Source organism: Trachymyrmex septentrionalis, unplaced genomic scaffold (genome assembly GCF_001594115.1).
Source record: "Trachymyrmex septentrionalis isolate Tsep2-gDNA-1 unplaced genomic scaffold, Tsep1.0 scaffold25, whole genome shotgun sequence".
NCBI lineage: Eukaryota > Metazoa > Arthropoda > Insecta > Hymenoptera > Formicidae > Trachymyrmex > Trachymyrmex septentrionalis.
In genome coordinates, this window is record NW_017305408.1 from 2,338,184 (window position 1) to 2,354,403 (window position 16,220).

Genomic DNA, 16,220 nt, shown 5'->3' on the forward strand with positions numbered 1-16,220 from the left:
CAATTGTATGATACTTTTTACCGATCCAACTTCTCTACGCTTATCGCTCTATCGATATTGAGGAATGAACGAATGAATTTGCCGGCTGCATTATTATCTCGCATCTTGAGCGTAATTTATTGCGAAAAAATATCGCCGCTATTACCGCAGGCCTGAGGCTATTATTTTTATGACGATACTCTTCTTCGAAAATGACGCCATTGATAGAAGAGAATGCATAGTTTTTACGTAGTTTCTAAGTACGAACTTTTAATCGGTTATCTCTGAAACTTTCGTGGAATTTTTTTATCAACGTAATAAAATCATCGCTATGCATAAACTGAATCTTTTTATTTCGATACTCTATTCCAGAATTCTTCCGTTTACCTATTATTGAAAAATTTCCAAAGATCTCACAGTCGCGACATTTTCATCCGTTTCATAATGCAAATCTGAAAAACGAATGTTACGCAATATGACGGTACGATCGTATCTGTGACCGAATGTTCATCGAATTCCGAATATTGCAAACTAATACAGCTTCGAAAATAACGCCATTAATAATGGAACGCATATAGTTTTTACGTAGACTTTAAGTACAGATTTTTAATTATAGTTATCTTTGAAACTTTCATGAAAATTTCTTATTAATATCAATAACATCATCAGTATACAAACTGAACTCTTTTTCGATATATCCTGTTCGAGAATTCTCACGTTTCCAACTTACCTTAAAATTACCCGAAAATCTCACGGATTCGATATTTTAATCCGCTTTATTTCTCGAATTGGCTGACTTTTATTGCCATTTGGTGGAAAGAGAATCATCCGTAGCTTAGAGGTTCCGCTCTCTCTCTCTCTCTCTCTCTCTCTGCCACCGACGCGTACTCCCCTCGATCTCTGTTGATATTCACAGTGGATGAATCTCTCGATGAACAAGCCTGGGTCCGTTGTAGGTTCCAGCACGGCCATGGCGGTAGGCGGCACTACCCTGGTGCACTGTGGAGGGCCTGGAGGGGAGGATCGTGCGGCCCACCTCGCTGCCATTCCCTCCGGGGCTCTCGCGCCCTCGCTGAGCCTGAATTCCAGTCTGAATTCCAGCCTGAATTCCACCCTGGGCAGCATCAGCGGCGGACCGGCGGCCACGGCCGATACGGCCGCTGCTGCTTGGCCGCCCACACTGTGGCAGTATCCAGCTACGGCGGCCGCAGGTGGGTAATCCGCAGCCGATCATCATTTGAAAGATAATAAAATATGCGCTATCACCCTGACCTCGTATATACGATTCAGTTCGAACAGTTAACGAAATCTTCACCAATCGAGATTTTCGCTGAAAATAGTTGACGAAATTCGTAAGTATGCGAAATTTCACGCCTCGGGATAGATAATCGATGTTAACGTTAATCGAAAGCCGAGAGTAATTGGAGAGAGTGACGAATTAAAGATTTTATATGAGAAATATATGAAACTGCAAGAAAACGATGAGACCCCCTCGGTCTCTATCGATTGCAACGAAACGGTCTACAAAATTCGGTGAACGCTAATTAAATCATATTTGTTCTGTACTAACAAACCGTGTGTACTTGATTATTTACAAAAGTGAAATTTGATGAAAGAGTTAGCGCGTATTCTCACTGAGAAGCGTATGAGAACGTAAATTTGCATAACGTTTCATTTCTTACGATATAAATATACGGATCGTACGAATGACAACGAAGAATCGAATTAATTAACATTTCGCGATGTGCGTATATCATATCGCATCTATCGGCGTGAGGGATTAACTGGGCCACTAACGAACGACCCTACACAATTTTGGATCGAATTCACCCCTCGCGTTGACCTCCCCGGCCTCGTTGACCGAGTGACATTTATCCAAATAACGCTGAACTACATCGCCCGGTCTGCAGCTCGCGCGCGTATTTTCGCGCCGTGTAAATCATTCACGCATACCCGTTTAATTTAATTCGTCGCTCGATAGGCGTTCAGACATAGACAAAAATTCACGCGTTAAAGCATACAAGTTGCAAAACCAACCACGCTTTTTACGCTCTTCCGATAGATATTCGAATAAAAACAACGGTAACATAATCTCTTCGTTCTCTTGGGACAAATATTAAAATTACGATGTGAAAGATTACTGAACAAAAAGGGAATATCCACAGAATCAATAATTCGGGTATTTTTTAAACTTTTATGCAGCCAAAAGCGCGCCGAATCAAATTATTGTACAACAAGGGTTGCCAAAATTCTTCATTTTAAAATCCCAGTTGTTCCCCTGATTTTCCGACAAAATTTCATTATCCTCCCTGACTTTTAATAATATTTTCAAACTTTTTTGTATTTTCTCCTCATTTGGAAACCATTGAATATTCTGTTGAAAGACTAATTTAACGTAGCAACGTAAATGTCGCTGACACTGCTTGCATTTAATTATTAAGTTGGTAGTATTTCAAAACCACACATGTTCAAGTGAAGAATGTTTTAATTTTTCAGAAATTTCGAAAATTTCCTTTCCCCCGAGACTGTTTTCAATTTCCCTGACATTTTTCCCGATTTCCGAGTTTTGCAGCAACCTTGTAAAAGTATAACATAAATATGTATGAAACAATCGAAATTAATCCACGCTCCCACAAAGGATGAGAAATTGATATTGCTTTTACAGCGATGCCAACGGAGCCGGTCGGCTTTCCGCAGATGGGCTCTGGACTGCAAGGTGGATTACAGTTAGTTCGCGATCCAACGACCGGACACATTCTCCTTATTCACGCTGCTGGTAATGCGGGAATGCAATCCTAAACGTATCCCTCTTAATGCGCGCGCTGCAAAAGTCAATTTTACATGTTTCTTTCAACAGAACAAATGCAGCAGGCTCTAGTGTGGCCGAATTACTCGAGCCACAACAATAATGTCGCACCGCCGCCACTCCTGCTGCCACCGCCTCCACCCTCGATACAATTTCTGGGTGATATCGGCGGCGCGCGATTAGTGCTGACCGAGAACAAAAGAAAACAACAAAGCGCGCTGCCGATAGTAAAGATTGAGACGGAATGCAGTAACAGTCCAACAACCATAATCAGTACGTAAAATTCCATTCCTTTTTTTAACAGGGAGGAAGAAAGTCCTTCGCGAAACGAAGGAAATAACTTTTTTTTTTCTTCTTTTTTTTTTTTTTTAAAGAAACGAATATAAGGAACATGCGCTTGTTACATGTTTTTAACACTTCTGAAATTTCTTCGCGATTAAACAAATATTTTCTATACAATATCAGCTTTCCCGATGAAATTAAAAATAATTATTCAAGGAGAGTAAAAGCCAATGCAAGATATTAGTGCAATTAGTCTATTTATCCTTCGCACTGCAACGATAATAAAACGATAAACGTTTCGACCTTAGATCAGGTCACCTTCAGTATCGGATCAAAACAATTATAAAATATCCGTCTTTAGTCTTACGCTATTAAAAAAGTATTACCGATGATATCCCTTACGCTAAAACGCTGCATAATTAACAGCGAAGCACTGCAAGTCGAAATTAATTTTCCAACTTCCTAACTTCCGGAAGAAACAATCAGACTAAGTGGCTGGATACTTATTACGCAGCGTTCGGTCTTATTTCATAACCGCTTACTTCATAAGACGTTTCCCAATCTTCCGCAGCGTCCACCGAGTCGTCGAAGACCGCCTTGCAAACCATGACGTCTGTGACGGGAGCTCTGGTACCAGACGCAGCCCTGGTTACCACATTGCATTATTACCCTCAAGCGCCGGCGCTGGTGCAAATCAGCCAAGCCGAGCCTACCACTACGCACTGCAGGTCACAGGTAATCTAAGTAACATCACCTTTCACCAGGTTTAAACACCACGCACGCCTATGCCGATGCGCGGTATGCAGCGCGCAACGCGAATTATTGCGCGACCGAACGGCCGGCCGGCCGGCCGGCCGGCGCAATATCTATGCAGATAGCGATGCAAATCGGGTTTGCCCATGATTAATACAATGTGCCACAACGTTTCCACATTATGCGAATGGCTGGACCGCGCCCCGGAGTTTGACGTAATTACTGCCGCACTTCACTGCACCCGCCTTCCCTCTCCGCCCTTCCTTCTGCACCCGAAGGTCTTTCTCTTTGAATTTTCCTCGCGCAAAACACAAATCTTACGCTATCTGCGCGGAGCGATAACTAAATCTTGACTTGAAAAGATTAGAGAGCGCTGTCGTACAAGAGCGCGTACGGGGGGAAAAAAAAAAAAAAAAAAAAAAAAAAAATCTGTTAGCATCTGTTTTGCGATACTTTCATGCACGAGTAATTAGAGAAAACGTTATATAGTAACGATAAAATAGAAAGACATTTATTTCAGGGATTCCGAAATTTTTTTTTTAATAATAAGAACGAAATTTTTACAAAGGCCACATCGCCGGTCTCATATCTGACACCACCTCCGGAAATATCGGCGACGGTTCACGCGATCGAGCATCCATCGTCATTCGGGGTCCAGGATGCCTCAAATCAAACCGATGCCCCCGAGGACACCGACGACAAGCAAGAGACTCTCGTGAAGCAGGAACAGAATCTGAGCCCCTGCCAGGTCGCGTCCCAATCCACGGGGACGAATCTAACCGCTGCGAATTTCGAGATCGTGCCATCGCCGACGGAGAGGATCTGCAACGTCGTCAGAATCACGACAACTACGACTACTGTAAATCCAACCGTATGCGGCATCGTAACCAAAGTAGACAAGGCGGAGAATACAATCATTAATATGGCCGATTGCGCTAAATACTCGGCGAAAGATGGGAGAGGTCTTGTGAAGGCGATTGAGCAAGATGCTCGTGTTGACGAGGAAGTTTGCAAGGACGACAAGATCGCGCCTATCTGCAGCAGGGGGAGCAGACTCGGCGCTAGGATCATCGAGATCACTGAAGAGAACTGTGATAGTTTCCATGAGAACTTGGAATTCTTCGCGAGGAGAAGAGACGTCAACATAGATCAGCGAGATGATTATTCTAAAGACGAGGAGAGTATTGTGCAAGATTCTAATATCCGTGAAAAGGAGGTGAGCCTTCAATCGTTTAAAATTGTCTGCGCTAAAAAACAAATATAATGTTTAATTGAGGCATTTTCAACAGCAACTAAATATTTTGTTCAAGTAACAAAACATTTAATTGCCCCGATACACTTTTCAGCTTTTTAAATAACAAAAATATTTGTTTATATCAACAAACGATGTATATTTGATATAAACAAATATTTTTGATCGGTACACACTTCAATTAAAAATGTTTAGTTAATTCCTTTTCAAGTTTTATAAAACAAAACAGTGTAATCTTGTGTTACACTAGGAAAAACATTTTGTTTTATGAACCAAAAAATTTTGCTGTAACAATAAAGTAATTGGTTAAAATGTACCGAATGAAAATGTTTAATTGCTATAAACAAATATTTTTGTTATTTAAAAAGGTGAAACAAAAAAAAAACAACTAAATTTTCTGTCACGTAAACCAAAGTATTTGATTGCTGTTAAAAATGCTAATTTTATTGAAAGCACTAAATTTTCTTTCTAATATACAATTATAATTTTCTTGTAAATCGTTTCTGGATATATCTTCCGATATAACATCTAGAATCGTCCTATTTTCTAGGTCGAATCGAAAATCATTGCTTCAGAGAATATTGACGTTCACCGTCAAATGTGCTCTAAAACATTGGATGCACCAGTCATCGACGAGACAAAGTCAGACGTAGCTGATTCGACGGAATCACCAAGAGTCAATTGTGAGAGTTGCGACAAGAACCGAAATACCTCAAACGCCGAAACCCGGCCCCAAATCACAGTCAAGTCTTTCGACATGCCTAATATTGATTGCGACGATCAGGAAGTGCAACAAGTAGCTATCAAGCAGGAGACCGACGACAGTTGTTACGAAGTGTGCTATGAATCATCTCAGTGCGAGCCAACGTCCACTAGTGACAGATCTAGATTTAACTGTGAGAAATCACCGCAAGAAGTAACGAAACGACACTCAGTGGAGAAGTCCCATCATCCAGGTATTGAGAATGTAGTGGAAAAGCTGAAGAAGAATGCGGCGGCTTTGCAAGAAGCTGCGATACCAAACGTTCAAAGAATCGATGAATCCATGGAAAGATCAAACGTGGAGATTAAGCAGCAGAGATACTCTGAGACGATACCGAAGAAGTTGCACCTTCTAAGATCATGCCAGAACTCTCTGGAGAGTGGCACGACCGATACCGAGATCTCTTCCTCGCAAACTGCAATATCGGAGGAACATATTAACAATCAATCGGGACGACATTCGCCTCGAAACGACAGGCACCTGATCGGGGAATGTCTATTTAACGAGAACAATAATGACAGCAGGAGCAACAACAATAATATCAAGGCGTTCGAGGATAAAAAATTGCTAGCTAAAAACGAGAAGAATGTCTCCCATGATATCACCGCTTACGTTAAGCCTAAGACCGTCTGGCGCTGTGAGGTGCAACCATTCTCGAGACCCAATGTGGCCCATGAATCCGACCATGTCGAAGACGTGTCTTCGGAGACGAAGTCCAAAATGCAGGGGCAAAAGCCTGCCATTGACGTGAGCGGTCTCGAATTACTGTCAAACAGCATCGAACAGTTGGAGCAACGAATCGGCCAGCCGGAACATTTGCAACTGGACACGGATGTCGAAAAGTCGCCTGTTAGAAGCAAACTAGTAAATCAGCAGAGTGAGAACAATAACAACAACGTCGGCAGTCCCCTGGGATTACTCTGTGCGCTGGCCGAACAGATTATGGAGGTAGGCGACAAGGTTCCCCGGAAATTAAACCTCGAAAATTCAGAGGAAATCTCACATGCCGGTAGATTACTGTTGAATCTGGGCAGAAGCGGTTCTCTCGAAAAAGATGAAAACAAAAGAAAGCATACAGAGAGTGATGATTATCGTTCCAAACGATTCAAACTCAATGATAGCGAAGAGGAGACTAAGAATGCGTCGCTAAATTATCGCGAGGAAGATGTCAAAGAGCAGACAATGGAAAGTAACGAAAGGAAACAAGAGGTTTTGAAAATAAAAGAGAGTGCCGATAACATTGATAATTTCTCCGAGCAGGAGGTCAATAAAATCAATGACGAAAGAACTATTGGCTCAGAAGAACAATCTTTCGACAAAGACGATGAAGATTGTTACTCCAATACAAAGGTTGTTCAAAATCTCCAAGTTCCTGCGGATAAAACATCTAATAATTTACGAAGTACTGATGCGCTTTACGATAAGTTCGCGAAAGAAGACAATCTGTTGGACTCGGAGGGCGAAACGTTCGAGTCAAAAGTCGTGTCTGAACAGTTAACGAGCTGCGAAATTAGAAATAACAAGCGTAAAACATCCGTCGAAGAGAGAGACGCAAGGGACAACCATGACTATAAAAACGCGCGAACAAAGTTAGAAGCGAAGAAGTTTATAGCCAAGAAAGGAAATCGCGATAACGAAGACGACTGGCCAAGTATGAACGCCACAGAACTAGACATGAGAGTTAGGATGGCGGATATTCAGAGACAATACAGAGAGAAACAAAAGGAGCTTTCTAAGTTGATTCCTAAAAAAGATGACAAGAAAACTCCTGGTAGACCGCGGAAGAAAAGTCATTCTTCCATTAGGTAAGTGTGAATGAAAATGATAAATTATATGATACAGAAAATTCGCGGCGTTATTTTTAATATATACGATTTATTTTGAGGAATATATGAAAAGAATGATTTTGAAATGTCTAAAAGTTTAGATTAGACATTAGATAAAATATTAGACTCTAATACCTATGAAAATTTAAGACGTAATCCAGTAAATAAAATTATTACTGAATTAAAATTATTATTAAAGGGTTGAAAGTATTACGGATACCTTTCGGACTGTAATTATAATAATTTAAATTGTACCACACCAATTTTACCACTAGCTTATGGATTACCTAAGATCCACAAAATTGGATGTCCATTGAGGATTATAGTTTCATCGATTGGAAGTTCACTACATAATCTAGCATCTTTCCTACATAAGATTATTAATAAGAGTTTACCTCCAGCTAAGAGCTCTGCAGTTAATAGCTATTTTTTTACTAAAAAAATTTCAAATTTAACAATTCCTGCCGAAGCCTCTCTTTTATCTTTAGATGTAATATCGCTTTTTACTAACGTACCGATAGATCTAGTTCTGAATGGAATATCCAATAGATGGTACCTTGTAGAAAAAAATACTGACATCTCAAAAACGTAATTTTTTAAAGCACTAAAATTAGTTGTGAATTCCACTTTTTTTTATGTTTAATGACAAATTTTACAGATAAACTTTCGGTTTACCGATGAGCTCTCTACTATCTCCTATACTTGCGAATTTAGTCGTGCAGAACTTAGAGTTATTTTCATTAAATGAACTTTCTGTGACACCACTGTTTTATGTAAGATATGTTGAGATTTTTACTAAATTCAATTCTCACCACCGACTACAATTCACAATGGAAATTGGTGGAGACTCATTAAATTTCTTGATAAAAAAAGAGGAGACTTTTATTTTTGATTGGTATCGTAAACTTACATTTTCGGGTCGTTTTCTTAATTATTTTTCATGGCATCCTCTCTGTCAAAAAATTGGCACGATTATTGGTTTGATCGATAGAGTTTTATTACTTTCTCATCCGAATTTTCATAAAAAGAATGTTGACTTAGTTATAAAAATCCTTCTGAATAATGGGTTATCCTCTAAGTTTGATATTTTCAACTATCAAAAAAAAAACCTTACAAAAAATTTGATCTCTTTAATCGTGCTGATGATTTTATTATTGATAAACAATTGGCAACCAAAGAAGATATCAATAATAAAAAATTTTTCTGTATACCATTTATTCCTAATATTTTCACAAAAATCAGTAAACTCTTTAAAAATGTACCATTTTTACGTATGGCTTATAGAGGCATAAATAAGCTCAATAGATTTATTAAAGTTCAGAAAGATTTGCTACCTCAATCTTCTCAATTCAATGTAGTATATAAGATTGACTGCAAAGATTGTGATGCATCGTATGTTGGACAGCAGATGCCTAAAAACGCGCATAAGTGAACACAGGAATCATATTAATAGAAATACGATCCAACATTCGGTTATCACACAACATCGGATGGACTTATTTCATGATTTTAATTGGGACAACGTACATATATTAGATAACGAGTAAATTCTACGTAAAAGATTGTTATCAGAGATGATACATATTAAAAAAGAAAAACAAGGTCTGAATTTATAAAACGATACACTTTTTCTTGATCAGTTATATATTGATCTATTTTCAGAGACGTAATGCTTCCAATCTATATCGTTTATACTTTGTTATTATTTATATTTCTACTTATTGTCTTTGTAAGTACATGTTCTGTTGTCCACTGTTTCTCTTCTCATTTTACGTCTGTCTACCAAACAGTTAGGTTGTGTCTAATACCTTAAAATTTTGTTTCATGTAAGTGAACTAAAATTAGATTTTTTTATAAAAACAGTTCAATCTTGATAGTTATGTAAGTTTTTTATCAATTTTTGTGTATAATCTCATGTTAATTTTTTAATTATTTTTAACCTCTCGGTCGTTTTTAAAACAAAAAATATAAACTCGGACATCACTAGTACGTTTTTTTCTCGCTTTTTATATTATTAGTTTATACTTGTATGCGCTATCATTATGTAATTTTGTTAATATATCTTTTGTACTGAAGAAGACCTTGACATAGGTCGAAACGTATACGTTTATGTTTAATATTCCCTTTGAATAAATGATATTAAAATATACACTAATAACCAGTGTCGGCTCAAATTTTATTTATTATTTTTTAGAATTTTTTTTAGAGCCTATTGATTTTATTGTTCTAAAAATTTAGATAGATGAAGATTTAAAAATAATTTTGTTGGATCATCAAAATTATTATGTAGGAAACTCAAGCATGATAAGCAATGAACAACCTTGCAAAAAGTTTTGACATTCCAGCAATTAGTTTGAGGTTCTTACATCATTCACAACAAAATTATTCTCAGATCATTTAGTTAAATATTTAGGTATTTCAGCAAAACTGTTCTTTAAAAAAATTATCTTTTTTATATAAATTTGGTAAATATATACTAAGGATAAACTTTTTCAGCTTTAAAATCTATTAAGTTGGAATATAGTAAATTTTTTCATACTAATGTTCTGTTTGTAATTTGGATAATTTGGTTATTAATGACTTTTTTAGTTCCGACCACGGGACATTATCATCACCACCTGCATTAGATTTTATGACTTCTCCGTCGCGAAAATCACCGTCGAGATCATCAAGATCACCGGAACCTGGTGCATCCTCGCCATTAACTTCAGCTGTTCTAACTATGCCGAAATGTAACGTGAATCTCGTGAAATTAAGCGAGCCCAGAAGCCATATAAAACTTTTGGATAGTATACCCAGTATTCCGATATCAGTACCGCCCGTAACATCACCAATCCCAGTATTACCTGGCAAAGCAACATCAGAGGATGACGAAAAAAGTACGGGAACGGTATGTATATTAATGTATCTCTAATTTTATTTATTAATATATTAATCTTTTTATTCATTCACTTGATTATTACTGTTCAAATCTTATTACTAACGCAATGTAAAAAGCAAGCCTACAAGTTTTAGAAATGTGATTCTTATTTTTTATCTTTAGGTGGGCTACGATACATCATCACCAGCACCGACTGTTGCAAGCTCGACTTCCGCTTCCAAGAAGAGAAAAGTAGGGCGACCGCGAAAACTCACGTGTACCTCGGGTAATGTCAGACATTTAACGGAGACAATTGTTGCTAAGAAACCTAAAAGTAAGAGTTCTCTAGTGGGTTACGTACTGTCCTCAAAAAACAGACACCTACAAACAAAGGTGATTTACTAAGACTTGTCTTTTGATTAAAAATGTTTTATACATTTACTATATATTACTAATTTTAATAAATTCGATTTTTATTTTCAGCAATGTATAAATAAAACCGGCTACACTCCGTTGCCATTTAAATCAGGAATCTCTTCTCTGAAGCCACAAGCTAAGATACAAAAAGTTACAAAAGTGAAGGCCAAGCCAGCAAAACAAACTCCGTTGCACAACAAAAATGTGATCAGCTCGATTATCGCCGAAAAAGCAAAGCTAAGTCAAGAAGTGAAACTTGAGAAGCATAGCAGCAAAATAAAACCGAAGCTCAAAGCGGAAGTGAAAGTGAAAAATTGGGAGGACGACGAGAATGATACGATACAACCCGAAAATGTTCTACCTAAAGAACCTATAGTTCAAAACCCTGTCAAGGTAATAAAATCATTTCTACACTTATCTATAAATTTCCGTACAATTTCGCAAATAAATAATTTAAGAATTAGCAAATATCTCTAAGATTATAAGTTCTTAACTTAAAAACACCTAAATCTTTTTTTAAAAAGTATATGTATAAATTAGAAAAATTAAAAAAATTAAAAGTAATCTTATCTCAGTTCTCTATCTCTCTCTTGATGTGAATATTAAATAAAATTGTATCTTCAACTAATGAAATTATGCGTACAATTTTAGTGCTTTAATGTGTACACTTGTCATTTCATAAGTAAAATCAACAAAATTAACAAAAAATAAGAAAAAAAATACAATATTTCTCATAAAATTTCATCTATATATCAGGAGACAGAATGCACAGAATCTGCAGAACAGTCGGAGGAGCCGGAAAAATTACGACACGAAAAGTCAAAGAAAAAGAAACGGAAATCCAGTTCGTCGCAATCGCCGAATCGTGATAAGAAAGAGTCTAAGCGGCGCAAATCTCTGGAATGCAAACAGTGCGCTAAGGCAGCTGCGAAGACTTCTGAAAGCATTGTCAACCGATGCAAGTTAACGTCTGCTCATCTGGCCATCGATCAGCTGCGAGTTCTCATGGCGATAGGTGGTCTCTTCTATGCAGGCAGACTGAGTGCTGTACAAGCACCTGATGTTTACGCTATTACGCTAGATGGTGAACGTGGAAATAGACCGCATATTCACTCCAGAGAAGAGATTTTAAAAGACGCGGTAATAAGGCTCGACTTAACTTTGGAACTGATTCTGCCAACATCAACTTACCTTAAATCGTTGCCTTATAATGAATTAAACCTTAAACATAACGCGAGATAACAGTAATAACGATAACAATAGCGATAAAAACAGAGAAATTCAACATACGTCAATGCATAGGAACATAAAATAAAGCAATAGCGAGAAATTTCTGACGAGTTGGAATTTTGTGCCCATCGCCTTATAGTCTACCAATCAGACTTTTCATTTTATTTATATGTGCTATAATCTTGAAGCAGCTGGAAGAATATACTACAGGCTATATACGAGATTTTTATTTCTTTCGCTGCATTGTGCAACGGAAAGCGACAATTATATATCGCTTATTTCTATGCTATTCCTCCTTCTATCGCTGTTTTTGTCGCTGTTGCCTTAGGTCTGTTTTTTATTGCTGCACTTTCTGAACTAATACACACAGTGTAATAAAAGACAGACCTATTGTGTCTAGGGCTTTACACTATCAGATTATAGTCCAAATGAAATAAAAACTAGACGCTGATTGGAATTTAAATTTAACAAACAAGAATCTCTGATTCTCGTCATGTTCATCTATGTCCTGGCTAATTATGCAAGAAAGAGAAAGTTACAATAGAAAGAAAAAAAAACAATCAATTTTGGAATAAAATCCTCAACAAAACTCATGAAATAATCATAAGGCAACAAATTACGTATGCACACATATAAAAACGAGGCCATTTAAATAATACACTTAAAAATATTAATATTACTAAAGGTTTGATTAATATTATAATTCAACTTGACTAATTCTACTTATCTGTACTCATTAACATTTTAACGTAATGGGGTTCTGGAATATTAATATTTTTAAATATTATTTATCAAAATATTGGATTGACATTTTGATTCACACATAGAAGTTAAAAATATTAAAATATTGTTTAATTCAAGGGATTGACTATTGTTCCTTTGATATTTAATAGTGTAAGAGAAAGGAAATATGAAATATACGTATATTTGAGAGTAAAAATATTTTATCACAGATTGTGGAAGTGTGTCCGAGTTCGACGAAAGAGCTACCACCTGGTACGAGACTATGCGCGTATTGGAGTCAACAGTACAGGTGCTTGTACCCGGGAACTTCTGTGAAACCTATGGTACCTGATCCACAGCACGACGAGAAATTTGTCACTGTGGAATTCGACGATGGAGATAGTGGTTTAATTGTCTTGGACGACATCAGACTTTTACAACCTAATTATCCTGTCGTCGGTACGTGTAACATACAATATATATATCTTTAAGTCGTTTAAATAAAAATGTACATAGTCTCCTATCCTACAAAACAGCGTTTCACTCTCATTTTTATTTTCATTTACAGTGTACGATCCGAATCCTCTACTCTCATTGGGCAAACGACGACGGCAAACGTCGACTTCGGAAGACAAGCGTTCCACGAGCATTACATCAAACGGTCACAGCGTTCCGTCGACATCTCGGAATGTAGCAGCTAGCAACAACAGCTTCGCCACATGTTCATACGTTTCTAACATAGAATTGACAAATGCCAACGAATGCGCCGAGGCTGAGACTGAAACGAATGTTGAAACGAGCAGCACAAGCGGTACGGAATATCGCAAAAAGAAGCACATGAAGAAAATAAAAAAGAATAGGAAGCTACTAGAGGCTCAAGAAGGCAAGAAAAAGCACAGAAAACATAGGTCCTGTAAAGAGCATCGAAAGCATAAACACAGAAAACATCGAAAGCATAAACACAGGCATCATAATGGCATTGGCGACGCGAACAGCGTAAGGTACGTATACATATGTATATTATTATAATCTGTGTCATATAAATGATTTATATAAAATATATCAAGCTATCAAAGCTAAGAAAAGTTTTATTTACTACAATATATGTGTTGCGCATACAAAAATTATAAACTGAGATTCAAATTTATGTAACTATATAATTATTATTAATTTATAAGACTTATCTTCAATACAAAATCATATTTAAAATAAGTGTTCTAATTTATGGATTAATCATACTTTTACTTTGAGCTTCTCTCATGTCTTTATCAGAAATATTAAAATATTTTTTAGCAATCAAGAGAACAGCTGGGAGCAGAGGAATGAGGAAGAAGCAATTACAGATTTGCCGAATACAAGTTTCTCCACTATCGAGGAGACAAAGTTGTCAGAAGAAGATGATGAGATTGAAGAACCATCGGTACCATTAGTAACTACTCAAAAAGATAACGAGGCTCCAACAGAGCTTGAAGAACCATCGGAACCAGTCCAAAAAGATGACGATGTTCAAATTGAATCAGAATCATCGGAATCCATTCAACAGACTCCGTTAAAACCTGAAGAAGAAGAAGAAGAAGAACTCACCCAACAGACTCAAGTAGACTCGGAAGAAACCGAACCCGATCAAGTTTGCGATGAGCCTCAGACGAAGTCCGAAGAATCGTCAGAAGATGTCCAGGCGGACGATGAGGAATCACCACCAGAACCTGAGGAATCACCAGAACCTGAGGAACCACCAGAACCTGAGGAACCACCAGAATCCGTCGAAAAGAAGCTAAAGATTCAGCAGAAGGCATCGGCGAATCGTTCCTCAAATCGTGTCTCGAACAATCGCGCTGCAAGCCAAGCTTCGACGACTTCCGCTTCGGCAATTCGTGGTTCCACGAATCGCACAACAACGAATCGTATTTCGACGAATCGCGCAACGACGAATCGCGCTTTGACAAGACACGCTTCGACGGTACAGACTTCGACAAACAACAACTCCGCGAGTCGAGGCTCAAAGAATCGCGCTTCTAATCCAACAACTGCAACCAATCCGTTGAATCCCGTCGAGACTCCCAGTCCAATAGCCCGGATGTTGCCTAACAAACGCCATTGGAAATGGGCCAGCAGCAGTCGAGTATCTGGCGGAAATCAATACTTCACAGCTATACGACGCGGCAGAGAAACGATAAATATAGGCGACAGCGTACTGTTTTACTCCTACCGGAAACCTCACGAAAAACCTTACATCGGTAAGATTGTGTCGCTGTGGCTAAACCAGAAATTGGAAATGAGAGTCAGATCTCAATGGTTCTATCGTCCCGAGGAGCTACAACCGCCCTGCAGCCTAAATCCTCCGGTAATTTTTCTTTTAAATCTATCTGATATCTAAGAAAGATGCGTACAAAGTTTTCAGAATTATTCTTCTAAAGCTCTTAATCATTCTCTACTATCATAGCGGATTATAACGTTAAAATAAAAAAATTATATTAATTTATTTTTGCACTATAGATATATCAAATAAATTTTGATATACGAGAAAATTATATTTATTTTTTGATATCATAACTACAATGAATGAATGAGCTTCAAAAATATAAGTATACTAAAAATTTAATTCAATTTACGATTATCAAAATATGTTGAAAAAAAATATATTAAAAAATTGTAAGAAAAAATTGTTATTCTTATATTACACATTAGTAAATTTGAATATAAAAGCTGATGATAATTTCTTGTTTATTCATAGGGCGGTTTGTTTGAATCGAAGCATAGCGATTCAAATGATGTGCAAACGATTTCCCACAAAGTAATGGTGCTACCACTTGAAGATTATAATAAGATACTGCAAGCGTCGCAGAGACATCAAAAGGGTTACGAGGACAACGACCCTTACTATTATTACGCCGGCTTTTATACGCATCCAACGGTAACTTATGCACCCGGCGTTACGGCTGTTTTAAATGAATGAGAACAGCTTAAGCTGACGATTAAGTTAGCCGAAATTACTTAATCGCGGTCAGCTAACAATTCTGCGAAATTTTCGATGCGACAACCGTTTAAAATGAACGGCTCTCTTTATTGCGGAGGAATACAAACTTGGAAGCTTATAGTTAATACGTCAATAGAAACGTAGGCGATACGTTACACGCAAAAAAGTGAAATACTACAGAATACTACAAAAGTGAAGTCTACAAGGCACAAGCATTATTTTATTCCGCAAGATATTTAACAAAATGATAGTTTTCTTTTTTACGATAAAAAGCTTATTTGTCATCTTATTGATATTAGATTTATTTAATTAGAATCAAAAGATCTTTATTTATTTATTTATTATAATATAA

At 37.3% G+C, this 16,220-nt stretch overlaps 1 protein-coding gene across 1 annotated transcript in view; it reads left to right on the forward strand.

The window, feature by feature from the left end:
* Positions 1-16,092, forward strand: part of LOC108748973 (protein split ends) — a 53,844-nt gene extending 37,752 nt beyond the window's left edge. The window contains exons 8-21 of the mRNA XM_018487430.1: positions 936-1,190; positions 2,645-2,755; positions 2,837-3,058; positions 3,639-3,802; positions 4,389-5,036; positions 5,623-7,640; positions 10,251-10,551; positions 10,705-10,914; positions 11,005-11,331; positions 11,695-12,078; positions 13,122-13,350; positions 13,460-13,892; positions 14,185-15,235; positions 15,626-16,092. Coding sequence (XP_018342932.1) covers positions 936-1,190; positions 2,645-2,755; positions 2,837-3,058; positions 3,639-3,802; positions 4,389-5,036; positions 5,623-7,640; positions 10,251-10,551; positions 10,705-10,914; positions 11,005-11,331; positions 11,695-12,078; positions 13,122-13,350; positions 13,460-13,892; positions 14,185-15,235; positions 15,626-15,847 — 6,575 coding nt within the window. The 3' untranslated portion in view covers positions 15,848-16,092. The remainder of the gene's footprint in view (positions 1-935; positions 1,191-2,644; positions 2,756-2,836; positions 3,059-3,638; positions 3,803-4,388; positions 5,037-5,622; positions 7,641-10,250; positions 10,552-10,704; positions 10,915-11,004; positions 11,332-11,694; positions 12,079-13,121; positions 13,351-13,459; positions 13,893-14,184; positions 15,236-15,625) is intronic.
* The last annotated feature ends 128 nt before the right edge of the window (positions 16,093-16,220 follow it).